The 18,493-nt window shown below is 42.0% G+C and overlaps 1 protein-coding gene and 2 long non-coding RNA genes across 10 annotated transcripts in view; 1 reads left to right on the top strand and 2 right to left on the bottom strand.

Annotated features, from left to right (window-relative positions):
- The window catches only part of LOC131511020 (uncharacterized), a 30,571-nt gene extending 24,923 nt beyond the window's left edge, over positions 1-5,648 (bottom strand). Inside the window, exon 1 of the long non-coding RNA XR_009261302.1 lies at positions 5,536-5,648. This is a non-coding gene — a long non-coding RNA (uncharacterized LOC131511020). The remainder of the gene's footprint in view (positions 1-5,535) is intronic.
- The window catches only part of FOXP1 (forkhead box P1), a 511,285-nt gene that overhangs the window by 234,493 nt on the left and 258,299 nt on the right, over positions 1-18,493 (bottom strand). For 7 of the 8 annotated variants that reach the window (XM_058728782.1, XM_058728781.1, XM_058728793.1 and 4 more), the window contains exon 3: positions 5,809-6,008. In XM_058728782.1, coding sequence (XP_058584765.1) covers positions 5,809-5,997 — 189 coding nt within the window. In that variant the 5' untranslated portion in view covers positions 5,998-6,008. The remainder of the gene's footprint in view (positions 1-5,808; positions 6,009-18,493) is intronic. The other variant, XM_058728786.1, reaches the window with a different exon arrangement.
- Positions 7,008-10,683, top strand: LOC131511022 (uncharacterized). Its single transcript, XR_009261304.1, has 2 exons — positions 7,008-9,855; positions 10,304-10,683. It is a non-coding gene; the product is annotated as an uncharacterized LOC131511022 (long non-coding RNA).

Raw genomic sequence — 18,493 nt, 5'->3', positions numbered from 1 at the left:
AAGAGATAGAGGGTGGTGGCATTATTGTTGTTGTTGCTGTTTTTTATTATTATTATTATTATTATTATTATTATTATTATTATTATTATTATTATTGGCTCACAGGTCAGGGCTTAAAATTACCTGCTCAAAGTAGTGATGCCTCAGCTTAAAGTCCAGAGGGTACACTTCTCTCATGACGAAATGTGGCATCTGGGGTTGTATTCCCAGGCTCTCTTACGCACATGGCTTGCTTTTTGTTGTTTCTCATGCCACCTTAACTTTCAGCGGAGAAATTAATGACACACAACTGTTTAGTAATCGAAACTTGAAAGGATTTCATACAGGGCTCACATCACAAGTTACATACATCTTTGACAATATTTTGATGAGAGGGAGGTCCAAACTCAAGGAGTAGAGAACTAAATTTAGCATTCAGGGTGAAAAAGGCCTTTTCCAGGAATAGCCACAAAAAGGAATTGAGAAAAGGGGGGGATCTCTTACTGTTGGGGCAGCATTTTCTTTATTGGTCACAATTATCTGAATCCCTGTCTCAGTTTTATCTCAATTTGTTCGTGTGGTCTGCGCTAACATTTTGGTGGCACTGATTCCTACTATACGTTTTTCATCATCAGTAATTTCTGTAATATTTGAACTCCACATTGTGTTCAAAGAAGAATATATCTTGGAAGAGTGAGCCCTTTAAAATAAGGGTTTGAATTTTCACCCACCGGTGAAGGAAAGGGCTAGCCCGTATCACAGTACCTGCACCAAGGAGGGAACTTAAGAAATATTAATAATACCTTCTTCTACACTCCCTTCCAGAAGCTTCCATTGTCGGACACAGAAATGCTGACTATCTTTTCCCTTCCAATGGCATCAAAAGACCCTCCTTTCAGACACAGTCCCTGGCAGCTACAATGCAAAAGGCCACTTCGGGGCATTCCTAACAATGTTAATAGAGCAACGTTTTGCAAAGAGAAGAATGGTAAGGCCCAAGTGGCCACTGCGACCTGGCCTTCATACCAATCCACAGCTAATCACTTGGGCCTCCCTCTGTAGAGGGAGGAACAAGGAGAGTGATGGCCACTGTAAAGCCAGCACTGTTCCCACAAAGGAATATGGGGAAGAATGAGAAGCACAGAAATGTTTTCTTTTATGCGAGCTCACCGCCCATCCCAACACGGACAGATACTTCTTCCAGGCGCTGTTTTTCACAGAGGCACTGAAATCTGAAAAATGTTGGCAGGACAACAGCCCTCTTTTGCTCAGTATCCACTAGTCATTTCAGTAACAAGAACAAAATGAAGGAGAAATTCATTCTGCCATTTTGAAAGTCAAGAGAGGAATTTTCAATGGCCATATAACAGCTTAGGCTCAAGTGTTCACACCCTGGTCATTACAGTTTGTTTTCTCATATCCTGAGGACCCCAGGCTATCGACTTGTGATTCTCCCGTGCCTCTCTGACACTGTATTTTCCATATCCCCTGTGAATGTCCACAGCCAGATTTCCTTCTTGAGTTCTCTGACACTCACGCTGTTTCTCGGAGCTTCTCTGGCCCTGTGCAGTGACTCACTGGCAAAACACGACCCGACAAATCCTTCTTCCCTCTCATGATGTTTCTTTCAGAAGATACCTGCCCTTTACACCTCTCTTAACTCCTCAGCGCTCATTCGGTGTTTTCTCTCTTTCTTTTACATTATTAACAGGAAACATGTACATATACACATGCGCTGATGGCACGTATGCATCTTTAGGGCCAAAAGGTCCAAACCCTCATGGCAAATGTCAAAGGACCAATGTCAATGGATGAAACAAATACTTCCCTGACTCACACTCTCTGAAGAATCCATATTCAATTCCCATATATGGTTTATCTATTTTTTTTAACGTTTTTCTCACAGACTACTTCTAAACTGCCCTCCTCCTATAAAACAATGGCCACACCTCAAAACCACAGCAACCAAAGCTCTCTCTATACTGATTTTCAGACAATAAAACTGCCAGGTGGTACCCAAAAAAAAAACCCCATCATTAAATGGAATGTTGTTAAGAAATAGCTGTTTTATTTAACAGCTATTCATTTTTATTGAATAAACATTTTCTAGTATGCATTCTGTTAATTGACCTGACAGCATATGCTGTATATGGAGAAACTTCTAAACATTATGCTCTATGTAATATGCTTATCTGAAAAAGCTCTCATTTGCAGCAATATGGAAATAAAATTCTGCTTTCTAAAATTCAAGACTTTTAAAACGCATTAATCCACACAGTTTATGAAATTGCTCTGGACATTTTAAAATCCTTTCTTTAGGAGAAAAAAAAAAAACTTTAGTAATTGGTAATAGTATTTGTTGCCGAGTTTCCTAATGGAGTAGTGCATCTCCGATATGGAACTTTTACAGACCCAGGGATGGGGGGAAGGCATAATAGGAAATGAGGGGCAGTTATGGTATCGGGTGAAGAATTACCCGGTGGCTAAAAGAAATGTTCAGAAAGTCTATCAAATTACATTATTAGAAATCTATTGTTCTAATAGTTTCATGGCCTGGATAGAAGTCGACTTGAAACAGTACAGAGATAATACATTTAGTTCTGAGGGAGGAGGATGGGTTGGGAGTGTGTTGGTGGACTCGGCCAGCTAACGGCAGCACCTCTCCCTGGGTGATGGCTTCTGAGTGATGATGGCATCCCGCAGAACCACCAACTCCAAGGCCTAAAGGGCCAAGAAGGAGCGTTGTTGCTAGATGGGAGCTGGGGCGGACTGGAGGGCTGCAGGCTCCCTGACTTGAGGACCAATTCATCCCTGAACAACTGTTGCCCTTGTAGGTATAATGGTCTATGGTCACCAGATCTTCTGATTTTTCAAGAGAAGATGGAAAAGCCAGATTCCCGCCACCTTTCGAGGTTGTCAGCTATGAACTTTTTTTTTTTTTAACTATCCTGTTTGGACCTAATTTAGCCAACCTACAGACCAATCCCAGTCTAGAAGTCACTCCTTCCACAGCTAATCTTTGTGAAAGCTCTCCATTCTGAAAGGGCACTTGCTATCATTTGTAATTATCTTTGGTAATAAGAATCAAACATGGAAAGGCTTGCGTTTATTTAAAGTCCTGGCACTAGGTAAAAATTCTCCCTACATCATCAACGATTGCACTGGTGCAACTGGAAAATCCTATAACATTCAGTGTTACACACAGCATAATTAACTCATTTTCATACCAAGCCCTTTTAAGCCACATCTTTTTGTTCCATGGACTTCTAACATATCTTACAGTTCTAATTCTCTTCCACTGTCCTACATTAATCAAAGCTGTAACCCCTGTTGTCTTTGTGCTACAGAATCAGAATGTGCCCCTGGCGAGGAATGGGGGAAAAGTCAACAGGAATTAAATTTCAGTGCAACTGTTTACTCAACTGTGGCCTGCAGTTATTGAAATTTTATCCGTGGTTTTGTGTGACTACCGCAGTAATGAATTCAGCATGGCTGTGATTTTCTCACTGCTGGGATTCGCACTTCAAGTAAAAACCTGTAGAATAAGAATGACGAAAACAACCCGAGTCCATCACACGGACTCTCACATTTCTCAAAAGGGCTTCATTATTGCAGTTTTTAGGCTGGAAAGACACAGTGATAGTCCCGCGAAACTTTTTCAGCCCTGTAGTGTTTTTCTCATTTCATCTACAGACTTTCTTGTCCTCCAACAACCTGTTAAGAACCTCATTGTACACTCAAAGGGGTCGCAGAGCTGTCGGTATTTTATTTTACAAGACTGAAAAGGCCTGTGAACCACAAGATGTGGGGTTTTAGCCACAATGATAAACCCAACTACTTTGTTTCTTCCTAAATCATATCAATAGCAAATAAAAGTAAAATTGTTACAAAAAGTATTTACATAGAGTCTCAAAGTACAATCAAAGGTTTTGACATCCATAACACAGAACAGCCTATTTTTCAAAGTGCTCACAGACAAGATAAGGAGGAAAGATGTGAATAATTTTTACTGATGCTTTTTACGGAAGATGCTGTTAAAATGCACTTTCAAAACTGTCTATGAGGCCAATGTGTTGTTGCTGTTATTGGTGTAGGTGTGTGTGTGTGTGTGTGTGTGTGTGTGTGTGTGTGTGTGTGTATGAGTGTGTGTGTGTTGATGGTATAGATGTAGAGATTTTGGCTGACTTACTACTTTTAAGACAGTAAATGATTTTCAGTTCTTCATATAAAACTCTGAAGAAGTCAATTTCCCATGTATTTAATGTACCTTAAATACTAAGTATGTGGGATTCACACCACATAGGTCAAGAGCCCCACCTCAGCTGCTCCATAATGAACCAGGCGATCTTGGACTCTGTAGGGCAAGGTCATAGAAAATGGCACTCCAAAATACCAACTGTTCCTTCTCAATATAACCAGAAATATCTGAGAACACCACGTGCATGATACATGCACATCCATGGATACCTTTCTACCATTTCAGCATAGTTTTTGCGAACCTCAGTGGTTAGAATCCAGCCATTTGAATTCATTTAAGTGCATAAACATTACAGACAATATATATCATGAATCCCAGCTGACGGGATGCCCAAGGTGCGTGCACAGACGGTGTGGTGTGGACTGCCAGTGGGAGAGGCCGAGTCACTCAGACGAAGCCCTCTGAATTAAGACCTCAGCTTGTCTGTCAGTTCCCTTTTCTTTTCTCTATTGTGTATCTTGCCCCCAGCAGGTCCCATGGTCTCACATCGATGCCACTAACTTCTATGTAACGATTCTATGTATTTTGAAAAATTCTTAGCAAGAAGAAAACAAAACACGTTGAGAGTCTGTCAAAGGCTATATAATCTAATACAAAAAGGGATTCCCTTCTACTTGTCTGATACAGATTCCAAGAAAATAGTATGAGAAAAGGTTCACCTTCCTCCTCCTCATCCCCCAACGATTTCTGTTTCTTTCCAAAAGGCCCAAAGACATATCATTCTTTTTTCAGCTTTTTGCAAAGGCACCGTAACTACGTACTGAATAAACGAAATCAAGGACTAGGATGGAACAAAAACAATCCATTATTAACAAAAATAAATCATACTTCCTGATTCCAAGAGACGCTGGAGAAACAATCCTGTCCTCGAGTGGATGCTATTTACTGATTTGAATTTCCCTCCACACTTTGGCCACACAACACATTTCCTGGGTCACCTTTACCATTTGGAAATATTTAATCATATCCACTGACATGCCTTCAAAGGATGTAACAATGAGTATGTCCCAATTTATATGTATTTTGGGGAGCCACCAATAAGAGGTCATTGAAAACATTAACAGGATCTAGCCACATACCAACTGTCACATGTACACAAGCCACATGCGTCAGCGGCCCGCACCCCTAAATGCTACAGGCAGCAGGAAGCCATCTCTTCCACTTAGGTCTGTGTTTCCCGTTATCTACCCATGCCTGCCTGCGTCTGTCTCTATTCTCCTTATTCACCTACTCAATCTTAGGTCCCTTAATCTGTGCCCTTCTTCACAAGGCTTCATACGCCTGTTTATTATTATTACTTTTTAATTCAAGCACGGGGAACCCATCTCTCCAAAAGATTCACTGTATTGCAAGGAGGGCACCTTCAGGCGCACACAGTTCGGGCTGGGAGGGGTGCCGGGGGGGGGGGGGGGGGAGGGGGCGTAGCGGGGGGTCCACTCCATCTCACTGTTAACAACGGTTAACACTGGACTCCCGAGGGCTTGAGAAGCGGCCTCTCGGGCCCACGGGCGCGGAAGGGGAGCGGGCGTGTGGGCGCGCGGCGCCGGGGGCGCACGGCGCGGGCACAGTACCTGCTGCTGCTGCTGCTGCTGCTGCTGCACGTGTGCGAGGTCGGTCGCCCCTGCGTCCGCGGCCGGCGTCTCCCCGTTGGACCGCCCCTCGCGAAGCCCGGCGCACGGGAGCAGGTGGTTGCCGCCGCTTGACCCGTTCTGGATGGCTGAACCGTTACTTTTTGTCTCAGTCCCAGATTCTTGCATCATGACTCAAAAACCTGAGAGAGGGATTTTCGGAGGGGGGGGGGGGGCGGGGGAGAAAGAAAAAAGCAGCTGTTAAAACAGTTGTTGTGCACCAAGGGAAGGGCCCTGCCTTCCTTCCACGCTGCCAAACTCCGTAAACAGTTGTCATTTTCTTTCACTCGGTGTGGCCCTGCCAGCGGCTGAGTCCCCTGGTTTGGGGGGACGGAGGTGTCAGGCCAACTTCAAGTTTTAGTCGTAAGCGGTCCTTTAAATAGGCTTTTTCCCCTTGGGGGGGGCGGGGAAGACTTCTGGGTGAATTCAGGATTTATGGTTAAATTTCTGTGACTGTATCTCGATGTTTTGCTCAAAAACCAGAAAGTCGTTCTGCGCAGCATATTAGGTGTAACGTTAAATTTTACTACGTGCGGGCTCTGTGGGGGGATGCCACACTCCTGGAGGAATCTTCTCCAACTTCAGTCTATCAAGACTTGACACACACCCCCGGGAGGGCCCCCCCCCCCGAGGTAATTCAAGCTGAAAACCCTTAGGGGTCAAAAGCCGAAGAACATTTAAAGATTCGTACTCCTCGGAATCATTCAGGTACTGAAAAGTCTTCAAAATGGGCCATTCCAGTAAGATAGTCCACATTGAGGGAGAAAAAAATCCCCACTTCTCAGAAGCCAAATAAATTCAGACTCTGATCATTGTCCTATGGTTAAAATTGTCCTAAGAAATCCCATTCAAAGTTAGGTGTTTCTCATGCTGGATTACTAACCTCTAGAGTTTGGTTTTAAGGCCTGAAAGGTCTGGGCCTTCTTATATTTACTTTGGAGAAAATCTGGCCTAGGCAGGCCAGGAAAAAAAAAGTCTGAATTTGAAAGTACAAAATGTCTAATAAAAAGCACATATATATATGTGTGTATATATATATATGTGTGTGTGTGTGTGTGTATATATATGTATATATATATACATATATATGTGTGTGTGTATGTATATACAAGGTGTAAGTACCCAGAGGATATCAACTGCATGCAAATACAGTCCACATTCTGCCTAGTTACTCTCTAGGTACAAAACCATTCTCCTAGGCAGCCAATTCAGCTCTCAGCAAAGGCGTCTGATGATGACAAAAGATACAGAATAATATTTACTAGTACCAGTTATTACCATCGATTGATCACCAGTGTTGGACCAAGCCCTCCTGCAGCTGATTCATGTATATTCACCAATTTCCTTCTGAATGCAACTGGTATCTCTAGTTTGCACATGAGAAAACTAGGGCTCCCTGAGAACTATTTTCATTTGCTCAGCATAAATCTCAGCTAGCTATGGTGCAATCAAGATTTAAACAAGTTCAGTCTGGTGTCAAAGTTCTTAACCATGTCTTTTCCTAAAGCTGAGGTGCAGTGAGGAGCAAACAATGGAAATGGCAGGGTCGTACTCCAAATTCAGAGACTAGGACTTTGAACAGGAAAAACAACAGTCACTAACGGGCTTGACAGTTCAAACATCAGAGCTGAGAAACGTCTGAATATTAAAACTTTAATGTGAAATACCAACCTCGGATAAAAGGGCTGAGAACTTCCAACACAAATATTTTTGCATCATGGAAAGACAATATTATTAACCAGCGTTACAGACTCTTCCCCTCCACATGAAATAGGTGACAACAGGGAAATTAAAATACCTGGGACATCTTTACAGGAGGCTGCCCTCTTGCCAGAGGTTGGGTTAAATCCCTTTTCTATAGACTTCCACGAAAATCTAATGAAAAATTAAAAGCAGAAAAACTGACATCTTTCTTCATTTCCTTTCAGTGCATGGTATGATCCAACTTGAGTACAAACTTCATAAACCCAGAGGACTTATTTTTTAAAGTTAATTCAGTCCTGAAGGGGATTAAGAATGGCATTTTTTGTTAACAGGTGGGAAACAAAGTCAGAAGCAACAGCTGATTCACTCTCTTCTCCTTAGATCAGACTTTCCAGTAATGAGAGTCCTTTAAAGAGTGCATTCATATCTTTACTGTCCATAGAGCGTAAAATCTATCAAAAATACAAATAAAAGTTTCTCTAAGATATAAGAACCAGGCGTGCGAGCACCTTGTTCGTTGCCAAAAAAGGAATTAATTTGTCACAGCGAGGATTTTTTTTTTGTACCCCCTCCAATGTTTCAGTTTCTGTTTCACAAACATGCCCATTTGTATAGAAACAAAGGAAAAGACAGTGGTTAGGTATTTAAGGGAGAAAATGGTAGTCTTAACAGTAGTTAACAAGGAAATTCACTGAATTCTTAGGGTATGTCACAAGCATACCTAAAGAAAAAACAAACTTTTTTTTTAACTTTCTGCAAGGCCTGTACATTTCATATCAGGGAATAGGGAGTAAAAGACAAAAGAGAAAAACACGGCTTACAAAAAAATCTCTACCTGCCCTCAGAAAATGGGGCATATTTAGCCAGATGTCAGGTCCCCGGGGAGCAGAGATACAGGAAGAAGACTGCTTTCAAAGCCTGTGGCCATCGGGACGCCTGACCTCAGAACAGGTGTCTAAGAGACTGGCCCTGGTTCTGTTTCCTTGGTTTGACACCGTGGTGGTGGGTGGATTAAGAACAATCTCCAATCCACAATTTGATGAGAAGGTTTTGCTCTACGCAGTTCTAAGAAGACTGCCAAGTCCTCCAGGAGAAGTTTTGCAGGCATCGTGCCAAGCAACTTGGCTTGCAAATCGGGTCTGTGAGAGTGCAGGCATTGGGACCGAAATTGCATAAAGGATTATTTTGGTCTGAGGATGTCCTTAATTAGTCAAGTGCTAACAGTAGTATGTAGGTTGCAAGATTTAAAATTTCCCATAATCTCCCACACCAATCAGGAGAAAACAGCTTTTTGAAAAGCACATGTGAAAAATTAGGAGTGTCGATGTCTAAGAACATTTCTAACAATATCTGGGCTGGCAATACTTCTTTCTATGGAATGTTCCAAGCCATTTAATAAGGCTTTATGTCTGTACAGCACTTCACAAACTACCAGGCTCTCTGAGGTACTTTTCAAACTCGTAACGAGTCCATCAGGGAGGAAAAGGCAGGTGAAGTTTACCCCCATTTTACAGATAAGAAAACTAAAGCTCAGCGGGTCAAGGAAAAGATGCAGCCATAATAATTTCCCATTTCAGACATGAATTTGACCATTCGATAAGTGCCAGAGAATTCCCCGTTTGCAAAGTCCTGGGCAGGGCAGTGAATTAGTAAATCGATGAAAAGAAAACTAATCCCCACAAAGACAGTAGGAAGCTGGCAGGTGGACACAGAAAAGCATTAAAATACAAAGATGAAAGTGTCGGCATTCTTTAGCAAACAACGTTATTTGTCTTCTTCTATTGAGTTTTACAATTTGAGCATCACATTTGAAAGCAGGTCAACGTACAGGAGAGGCGTGTGTGTTCTCTAATGCCAAACCCTCTTTTCTTAGAGGGAAGCTGTCACAGACCCTCAGTCTGTATCACCTCCACTTCCCTCTGGGACTCCCTGTGCCCAACGAGCTGCTTTGCTCCACAGCGAATCGAGAACAAGAAATGATCCACAATCATCCCAAGTGCATGGACATGAAAGCATGTACCTAGAAGACACGACCACCCCGTAGCCACCAACAAGCCCCTCCAGACGCAAAGACAAATCCTCCTCTGGCTTCCTCTGAATGAGCTGGGTCTGTTTAAGTCACATAGGATCCATTCACCACAACCCTAAGAAGGCTGATGCTGCAATCCTATGGATGTCAGAAAGCTTAAGCAGCCAGAATGGCCACTTCTTGTCTTGCCTGGAAACATGACAGAGCTACTGATTTCAAAAGATCGATTTTTGTGCTGAAGGAACATGCAGAAAGGGGTAAGAACAGAGTTTAGCATGCTTATTTATTGTCGTTGCCAACAGAGCATACTCTGGAAGTATTCTGGAAAATTCATAAGGTCTAGGCCAATGTATTTATAGTAAATTAAAGCAATGCTTTATTATTATGATTATTTCCTTGGTTACAGTGTTGATGCTGAAAATTTAGGGAAAAACAAAGCCCTTGTTATCATATGCTTGTGAAAGATTTTAAGCTAACAAAAAGTTCAGTCTCGATTCCAGGGCAGTTAATTAAGGTTGACCAAGTCAGGCAGAAGTAAATTAACTCGGCTGATCAATTATTTATATGAAGCAGAATAAATGCCCTTAAAGAACTTGGTCTGTTCATGAAAGGATGTGTAAATTAAACTAAACATAGTTTTGTAAAATGTATTTCTACTTCTATGGGGAGAAGAGAACAGAAGTTAGTGGTGAAATCACTTTTTAGGAAAATGATGCCAGAGATGACGTGGTTCTCCTCCTATCCGAAAGGAAAGATCCTCTTTCTCATTGTTCATCATGTGCCATGAAAGAAGGAAAATGGAATGCGTTTGAAGAGCTAAGACAAGCTCCTGGAAAGGAAGAGAGGGAAATGAAAAGAGGAAGGGGGTTGGGGAGGGAGGGACAGAGAAGGGGAAGGAGGAGAAGTGAGAAGGAAGGAGGGACAGACTGAGGGATGAGAAGGAGGGAAGGAGGAAGACAGTAACTCTAAGAATGGAGAGACGATGTGAATTTCTGTAATTTGGAATCACCGAACATCATCAGTTAGACTCCGTGCAGGGTTTGCAGAATGGACAAGAATAAAGGCGGGAGTGTGTCTAAGCTCTAGTTCTAAAAGAAGTACTGATGTTGCATCATGATGATTCAAAATCCATACTGATCATCACGTTCATGCCATCAGGAAAGAAGAAAAACTTGTCCATATGAAGATATAACACATACATTTACTTCTGGGTCTCATCGGGTAAATGAACCGTTCCCTTTCAATGTGCAAATGGTTTACCTGGCAACATAATACACATAAAGTAGTTTTAAAGAGCAAAGTGCAGCTGAGGGACTTCTTCCCCAGCAGCAGGCAAAGAGCAAGGTGGTAGGACACTAACCCAGCACCTTCCTCTTAACCCTCTTGCAAGATTTTGAATCCTCCCATTCAAACTAGGGACTCAAGAGCAGAGAGCAACCCTGAGGAAAGTCAAATGGAGACTTTATGTTTCCTAGCATGAGGCACAGAGAAGACCAAAGACTGGTGGGAGGATTAGGGAAGAAGGTGAAGAAAGGGCAGGATGGAAGGGCCACAACTGGCCCCAAGATGCAGATTTGTTATCCCTAAGTGAGGATTTCATAGCATATTCTTAAAGGGGAAAAAAAAGCGGGGGGCGGGGGGGAGGAAGAATGAAATAAGAGAAAAAAGTAACACCAGCTGATTAATTTCTCACTGAGATCACTCCCACAAGTTGTGAACGAACACTTCAGACACTACTGTCCGTCTATCCACTGCCCCCACTGGCAGGGGCCCCAATTTCACGGAAAGACTATCCAAGGGTCAAGTTTAGGAAGGGAAGTCAGTGTGCCGCCTTGTGTTATGAAAGCACTATCTTCCAATACCAAATTTTCATAATTATAACAGAAAGGCGTAAATTTTCTAATGCATGGCAGTTCAAAAAGTAATCAAGGGAATGAGCCGGAGGGCTATTTTAATGTGTGCAAAGCTAGTGACCCACAGTAAATGGGAGGTAAGCTACAATGAATGCAAAGTAATGTACGCATACTCAAGTCCTGCTCTGATGAGGGACGGCTAAAATTAACACCCAATTAATTTCCGAATTGACAAACAAATGAAACCCATAAATCTACTTTCTCATTAATTTTCTTGTGGCATAATTTAAAGCAGTAATATGAGGGCAAAAACTGAGCATTATCCATCATAAATATCAAAAAGATAGCACTGTAACACCATAAATTATGCATATTACCTGTTGTTAAAAATGATTTATGTATTATCAACTTTATCGTGCACTGGAAATATCTAGATCTATCTTTAAAAATCTAGAATTTCATTTAGCGCTCAGGAAGAAAAAGTCCAGGAGCAACGAAATAGTCAAAAGCGCGTCTTAAAAAAAAATGAAGGCTACTTATATAGCCATATGCGAGTTGAGGGCAAAATTGGAATCCTTCAGGCTGAGGATACCATGGAAGTGTCAGGCTGGGCGTCTCAACAGAGAAAGAAACAGCTCCAGGAGCACGCCTCTCACAAAGCCCCGGTACATGTGTCCTAAAGGAGCATTTCCTAAAGGAAATGCGGGGCTTGCTGTGGGAAAAGGAGTGGGTATAGGCAAGGATGCCCTGAATACACCTCAGAGAGTCAGAGGGGGAGAGCCCAGGGCTACAGGTGCTCAGATGGGCGAGAAGTCTGGGAAGAAAAATGGGCTCATTGTTAATAATGCAATATGGTAGTATTCTTACCTTTATAGTTCAAAGGAGGAGAACAAAAAAGAACTAGGGACTAGTTTGTATTTATCAGCCAAAGGGTGCCCGGGTGGCTCAGGAGTTACAGATCTGACTTCAACTCAGGTCATGATCTCACGGTTGGTGAGTTTGAGCCCCTCATCGGGTGAGCTCGTGCCCCACTTCGGGTAAAACACGAGCCCCAGGTGAGCCCCACTTCTCTGTGTATTTTGGAAGTGCTCTGTATTTATCAAGTAAATGGATGAAGAGGCATTCAGAGTAAAACGATCCCCTTCCTGGCCTCTCCACCTCCATTTTGTTAACAAGTTTAAAAAAAAAAAAAAAAACAACTTCATTTTCAACTATATTTTCAGGTATACCTTATATATACAGTAGCTCTCCTTATCCATGGGGGACACGTCCTGAGACCCCCAATGGATAGATAGTACCAAACTCTATATACACTATGTTCTCTTTTATATATACCTACATACCTATGATAACATTTAACTTAGAAATCAGGCTCAGGAAGAGGTTCACAATAATAAATAATAGACTAGAATAATTATAATGATATAAACTAATAAAAGCTATGTGAATGTGGTCTCTCTCAAAATACCTTATCGTACTGTACTCACCCTTCTCCTTCTTGCGATGACATGAGATGATAAAATGCCTACATGATGAGCTGAAGTGAGGTGTCTGACCTAGGCGTTGTGACACATCCTTCTGACAGTACCTCGGAAGGAGGATCATCTGCCTCCTAACACCAGCTGACCACCGGTAACTGAATCCACAGAAAGCAAAACCGTGGATACGGGGGACCACTGGGGTAGGGATTTAAATACATAACTGCTGAATTTTTAGGCAAATGACTGAATGACATTGGAGAAAACTCCATGTCCGACCTGCCAATCAAATGAAATCAAAAGCTTGTGCTGGCCTCCACCTTTATGTTCCTACTTTAAAACTACTCCAAGTCCTGTACTTCCTTTGGAAAGTCTAATCATTTTGGATTTCTGAAACTCAGAAACTAACTTAAGCCATTAAATCATTTTAAGTCACAATGGAAGGAGGATGGTCCCAATCGTTGAAAATTTAAAGATCATCAATCAACGAAAAACTCCACGCAAAGCCACGGTCGAGAGTTAATATTCAATTCAGCTGGACTGGAAAAAGGTAGCGAGCAGGATGTTTAATTTTCCCTGTAATGCATGACTCACAACAGAGTTAGAGGAATAGGGTGGTAATAAAATAATGTTCCTAACAAAAACATGATTTCCCTTCTCTACCAGGCTTTCGATGTAAAGACAGAAGATTTTGCATTTCCCAAGAAAAGGAATTCCTGAATTCCAAACCCGAGGCAGCAACCTGTTCAGAGGAAGTGTGTGGGTCTCTCACAGACTGTGTTAATCCAACTTTTAGAGTCTTTGTAAGTCATCAATAAGTGCAGATAAAGACACCCACCCCTGTAAAAGTTACAAACGTCCAATTTGTATTTTCAGAATGCCAGCTAGCATGGGTCTTGTTTCCCTTCCCTCCTGGTGGACGAGAGTTTAAGTGCTATAATCATAGCAACTGTGGGCAAACCAAGGAGGTTAGAAAGGAGCCGCTCTAGGAAACAGAAGTACAAAGGAGAAGGCACACCCACTCCCGGGCATATTAATCCAGACGGACTCAAATAATGAAACAGAGACCAAAAAGGAGCTTTGCCAATCCTGTGCTAGGCTGTTGGCTTGGTCACAAGGAAGCCTCTGCAGCTTAGGGTACGACGGGGCCAGGTGTTCTAGGGAGCTTAATTAAAATGCATTGTGACAGAACCAGAGTTGAAGTTTGAGAATGAACATGGCCAGCCAAACTTGAATCGTTTCGAACATTCAAACAGCTGAACTGTCACACATAGCCCGGTGGAATAAAGTGGCCAACCACCAGGTCAGAGTATCATTATTTTTTTCTTCATTTCCATATTTTATACAGTTTCATATACGCGGGGGCAGGTTCCTAACATCAATTAATGACTGGTGGGCGCAATGAGACACTTCACGCATCTCCTGCCTTTGCCTCCAGCCCCTAGCCGCTCTAGTGGCCAGAGCGAACAATATGTTCAGAGCATCACGGCCGTTCGGTGAATGCAGGCCTTCAGAAGTCAGCGCTTCCATTTCTCCACTGCGTGCAAGGGACAATTACTCAATTTTATCCTTCAAAAACTTCAGTATGCATATACGTACTTCCCCCCGAAACTTGCTGTTACAGATAGATTAACAGGCTTTCTCCTGATATAAAAGACCACAATATGTTGAAGGTCATTACCCCCAGCCTCCACCCTCAACCCACTCCGTGTTTTATCCTTGTAATTTATGGCAAATGCCAGCAGGCCCTGCCTAGTATTGAAACACAACACAAATTCAGAAACAGCAACAAACAAGAATTTAAAAAAACAAAAAACAAAGATGATGTCAGCTGTTTTCTCTGCTGTTTGCAAAACATGACAAAGGACAGGCTAATGTTTGGTATTGTCTAATGTGACTCCTAGTGACCAAGGGACAACAGTCACACACATCAGGCTGAACCAGGAGACACAATGTCTCCTTTACTTAACCACAAATGAGAGAATGCATAAAAGTCATTTTAAAATGAGACAGGTGAGAATAACAGGTAAAAAATTAAAACACTGGCTTGTAAAAACATTATCAGGTGTATTAATTGTATGGATGTCTCCGCTTGTATCACAGAGAATTTATTCACAATTACGTTAACCTCAAAGTGAATCTCCCCGTTTCAAACTTGAGCGAGTACACACACACACGGGATCCCATGGAGCCCACACAACAACACCCAACGCACGCACACAAGAACACAAAATCCAAGGATTGTACCTTTGGAAGGTGACTGCCTTGTTCATAGCACTAGACTTTTTCTCCTACACCTTCTAAGTCCTTGTTTGCTCCACAAAGAGTTTTGTAGCCATCTGATGTTCTATTACTAAGCTAGTGGCCTTTCAGGAGAGCTCTCTCCCTTCTGAAAAAAGCAAACAACTGCATAGATATCATTACACTAAGGAAATCTCTTAGAAAAACCAAACAACTTGCTAATCTCTCCAGCCCCTTCATCCAAGCAAAAGATAAGAAAAGCAAACCTAAGTCTGTTTCAACCACATTCCAGGGACAAGTTCCCCTTTTTCTTTCTTTATCAAAATTCTACTATTTAAGTTTTTTTTTTTTTTTTAAATGTGTGTGTGTTTTTTAAACAGACCTTGCAGGATAAACCACTGCTCGCACCCCGCAAACAAAGCAATATTTGTTTAATAACGATTGCTGCCATGGGTACAGTAAACAAGGGGCCCAGCATTTGTGTTTATGAACAAACACATCATCTTACAAGAGTAATTTAACATTAACCAGGTGGAATAATCAACAGATTTCATAGGTGACACCAGGGGCAGGACTAATGTAAACAGGGCTAGGGAGGAGAAAGGGGCCACTCTTTGGGAATCAAGGTCGAGGTAAATGCATTACAGAGTAAACAGCTGCAAAGAAGGCAAGATAAACAAACAGTCATTCTTCTGACATTTAGAGAGGCAGAAAGGTTGTATGTTACACAGATCAGCTGCTGACCACCATGAAATCAAACCAGTTGGAGACCAGGCCTGCTTGTTTGCACAATGCCATGTTTGCTTATAAACAACAATTTGCTGTTACCAACCTCGCATTACTCATCATCACATAAGCCAGAGTGAATCAAGTGAAATCCGGTTAACTCTTCACTGGCGACATTACTCAAAAAAAAAAACAAAACAAAAAAAATCATGGCCCCCTTTAAGAAAATTACCCCCAGATGAAGCAAACAGAGCTCAGTCAATGCCTTTTTACTTCCTGCCTCATAGATAAAAATAAAGCATCCACATGGTTTAAACTCCTAAGGATTGGATTTGGTCACAGCTTTAAAAGACTGGAATGTTTTCATGCTTGAGTAACTATACGTTCATCTCCCGGACTCATCTTCGTTTATCAATGAAATATACGGGTGAAACACTGATGGGGATCTTGAATGTTTTACCTAGAGGGAAAGCCCAAATGTTCCTTCTGCCCAAGTTTCTTGTTCCAAAATACCTTCAAGTGCACTGGATCCACACACGAATAGATGTTTCTCAACTACGATGAAACAATCAAACTGTCTCAGGGTATGATCGTGCTCTTAAAAAACATGACATAAATAAATGAATCAGTTGATGTTACATAGAGCCACTCAGGAGTTCAGTGTGTCAGCTCATCAAAGAAATCTGAGGCTTCGAAAGAGTGAATAAGTTCAATGTCTCCACTAAAAGAAGTGTTATGAAGAATTGTTTTATCTTCAAAAATTCGCTTCATGTGTAAGAACGTGTAAAACAGCTTGCTCTATGTTATAAGGAAGCTATCCTGTTTTATTGGAGAGACTGTATTTAGATGTACAATTTGCAATTAAAGTATTATTTTTAATCTACAGATTCTCTAATGTTCTAAACTACTTAACTGTGATACGTGTGAATGACATCTCTCCATTACTTAATAGTTAATAAGCAAAAACACAGTGAAAACCAGTTTGATAATTTATATCTTACATTTATTTTAAGTTAATTAATTTTTTTTAAAATTCTGTGTTATGTTAGCCCAAAGTACAGTAAAACACTGCTGGATATCCAAAGCAAAATTTGAAAAGGACATACTAAAGTCATACTTTAGTCAAAACTAAAGACATACCTCAGAGTATTGTGGCAGTGACATTACTAAGCATCAGCATGCTGGAATTTCCAGCTCGGTCTAAAAAGTGTAACCGAATTTTAGTGGTCCCTTTGCCCGCCCCTGATGCCCACCGCCCAGTCCAGCTATGAACTTCTTTCTTCACCTTCCCTAGCTGCTCCTGTTCCCCCATCTCCTGGATCTATAATCTAGTCTTTGTTCTGCCACCCTAACATCACTTTCTTTTGTGTTTTGTCTTGTGCTGTGGTTTGTTTCCCAAGTCCCTCTCCCTGCTGACAGTCTCCTTTCCCCAAACCACAGCAGCCCCTGAAGCCTCGATAAAGAACTGGCGAAGCAATGTCCAACGAGCGCTCTGTGCCCAAGCAGGAGGGAATTTCTCAGGCTCGTGTGTGGATGAGCCTGTTACCACTGTGTGGACACAAGGAAGGGACACTGGGACCTCTCCCTTTTCTGCCCTAGAAAGCCCTCTGGGGCTCGAGCTGTCCCCACTGCCCTAGAGAAGGAAATCCAGCCTTGCTCCACTCTGGATGATGAAACCAGTCTGGCTGCAGGAACAGCTAACACCAAGACTCTTCCTCAAATGCTTTGGGAACTGCATGTTCTCAAATTCCACGCTTACTGCTCTCTGCACACGGCCTAGATGATCAGGAGACAAAGAAAAGTGAAGCGCCTTGTCTGCCGCTCCAGTAAAACTCGAGAGAGAAAAAATTGAAGAAGGAAAAGCAGAATGCTGTGACTGCAATCCTGATTCCCCATCTCTACTGCACACTACTTTTCCTGGAGTTCTCTTGACCTTCATTTTTATTTTCTTTTCCTAAAGCCTGGATGAACTAGACTACCAGTGAAGGATTACAAAGAGGGTTTACAATTCCAAAAGGAAATCCAAAGAGTTGTAACCATGTCGCTTGATAAAGGCCAATCATAACTGAGCCCTGGGGTTTTGAAAATCAAGCTAAACCGGGGCACATGATCATTACCCAAATGAGGACTCGTCCGTGTTCAAAAACGGTTTTACTGTTTCCTTACTAACAACAAGATAAATAGTGTGCCTTTTCCTCTGCCTCAGTTGAGGTGGTGAACATCCTAATGCACCTTCAGTTTTAGAGGCATGTGCCCAGTTTACTTATTTTGTTCCCCACAGAGCCCACGTTTCCTAAGCCTTATTTACAAAATAAAAGAAAATAATTGTAAGTGAAAGAATCCATTTATTAAGAGGCCTTTTAAAGTAACCTGTTTGATCAACTGTTGCAAAACCTGAAAACAATCCCAGGGAAACTCTGGGTAGACCCAAGATTGGTAAGGGATGATTTGTTCTCTCCCACACATCTTCTCTGGGAGGAAAGCCTTACAAATTCTGAGATTCTTGGAGTGGTCATGTCATCTGAGAGGACACTTGAGCCAGTTTCCAAGGCTCAAGCGTTCATTTCTTCTTTTACCATCATTATTTCTGCCACTTC

The sequence above is a fragment of the Neofelis nebulosa genome, chromosome 4 (assembly GCF_028018385.1).
Source record: "Neofelis nebulosa isolate mNeoNeb1 chromosome 4, mNeoNeb1.pri, whole genome shotgun sequence".
NCBI lineage: Eukaryota > Metazoa > Chordata > Mammalia > Carnivora > Felidae > Neofelis > Neofelis nebulosa.
This window is presented reverse-complemented; position numbering and strand designations above follow the sequence as displayed.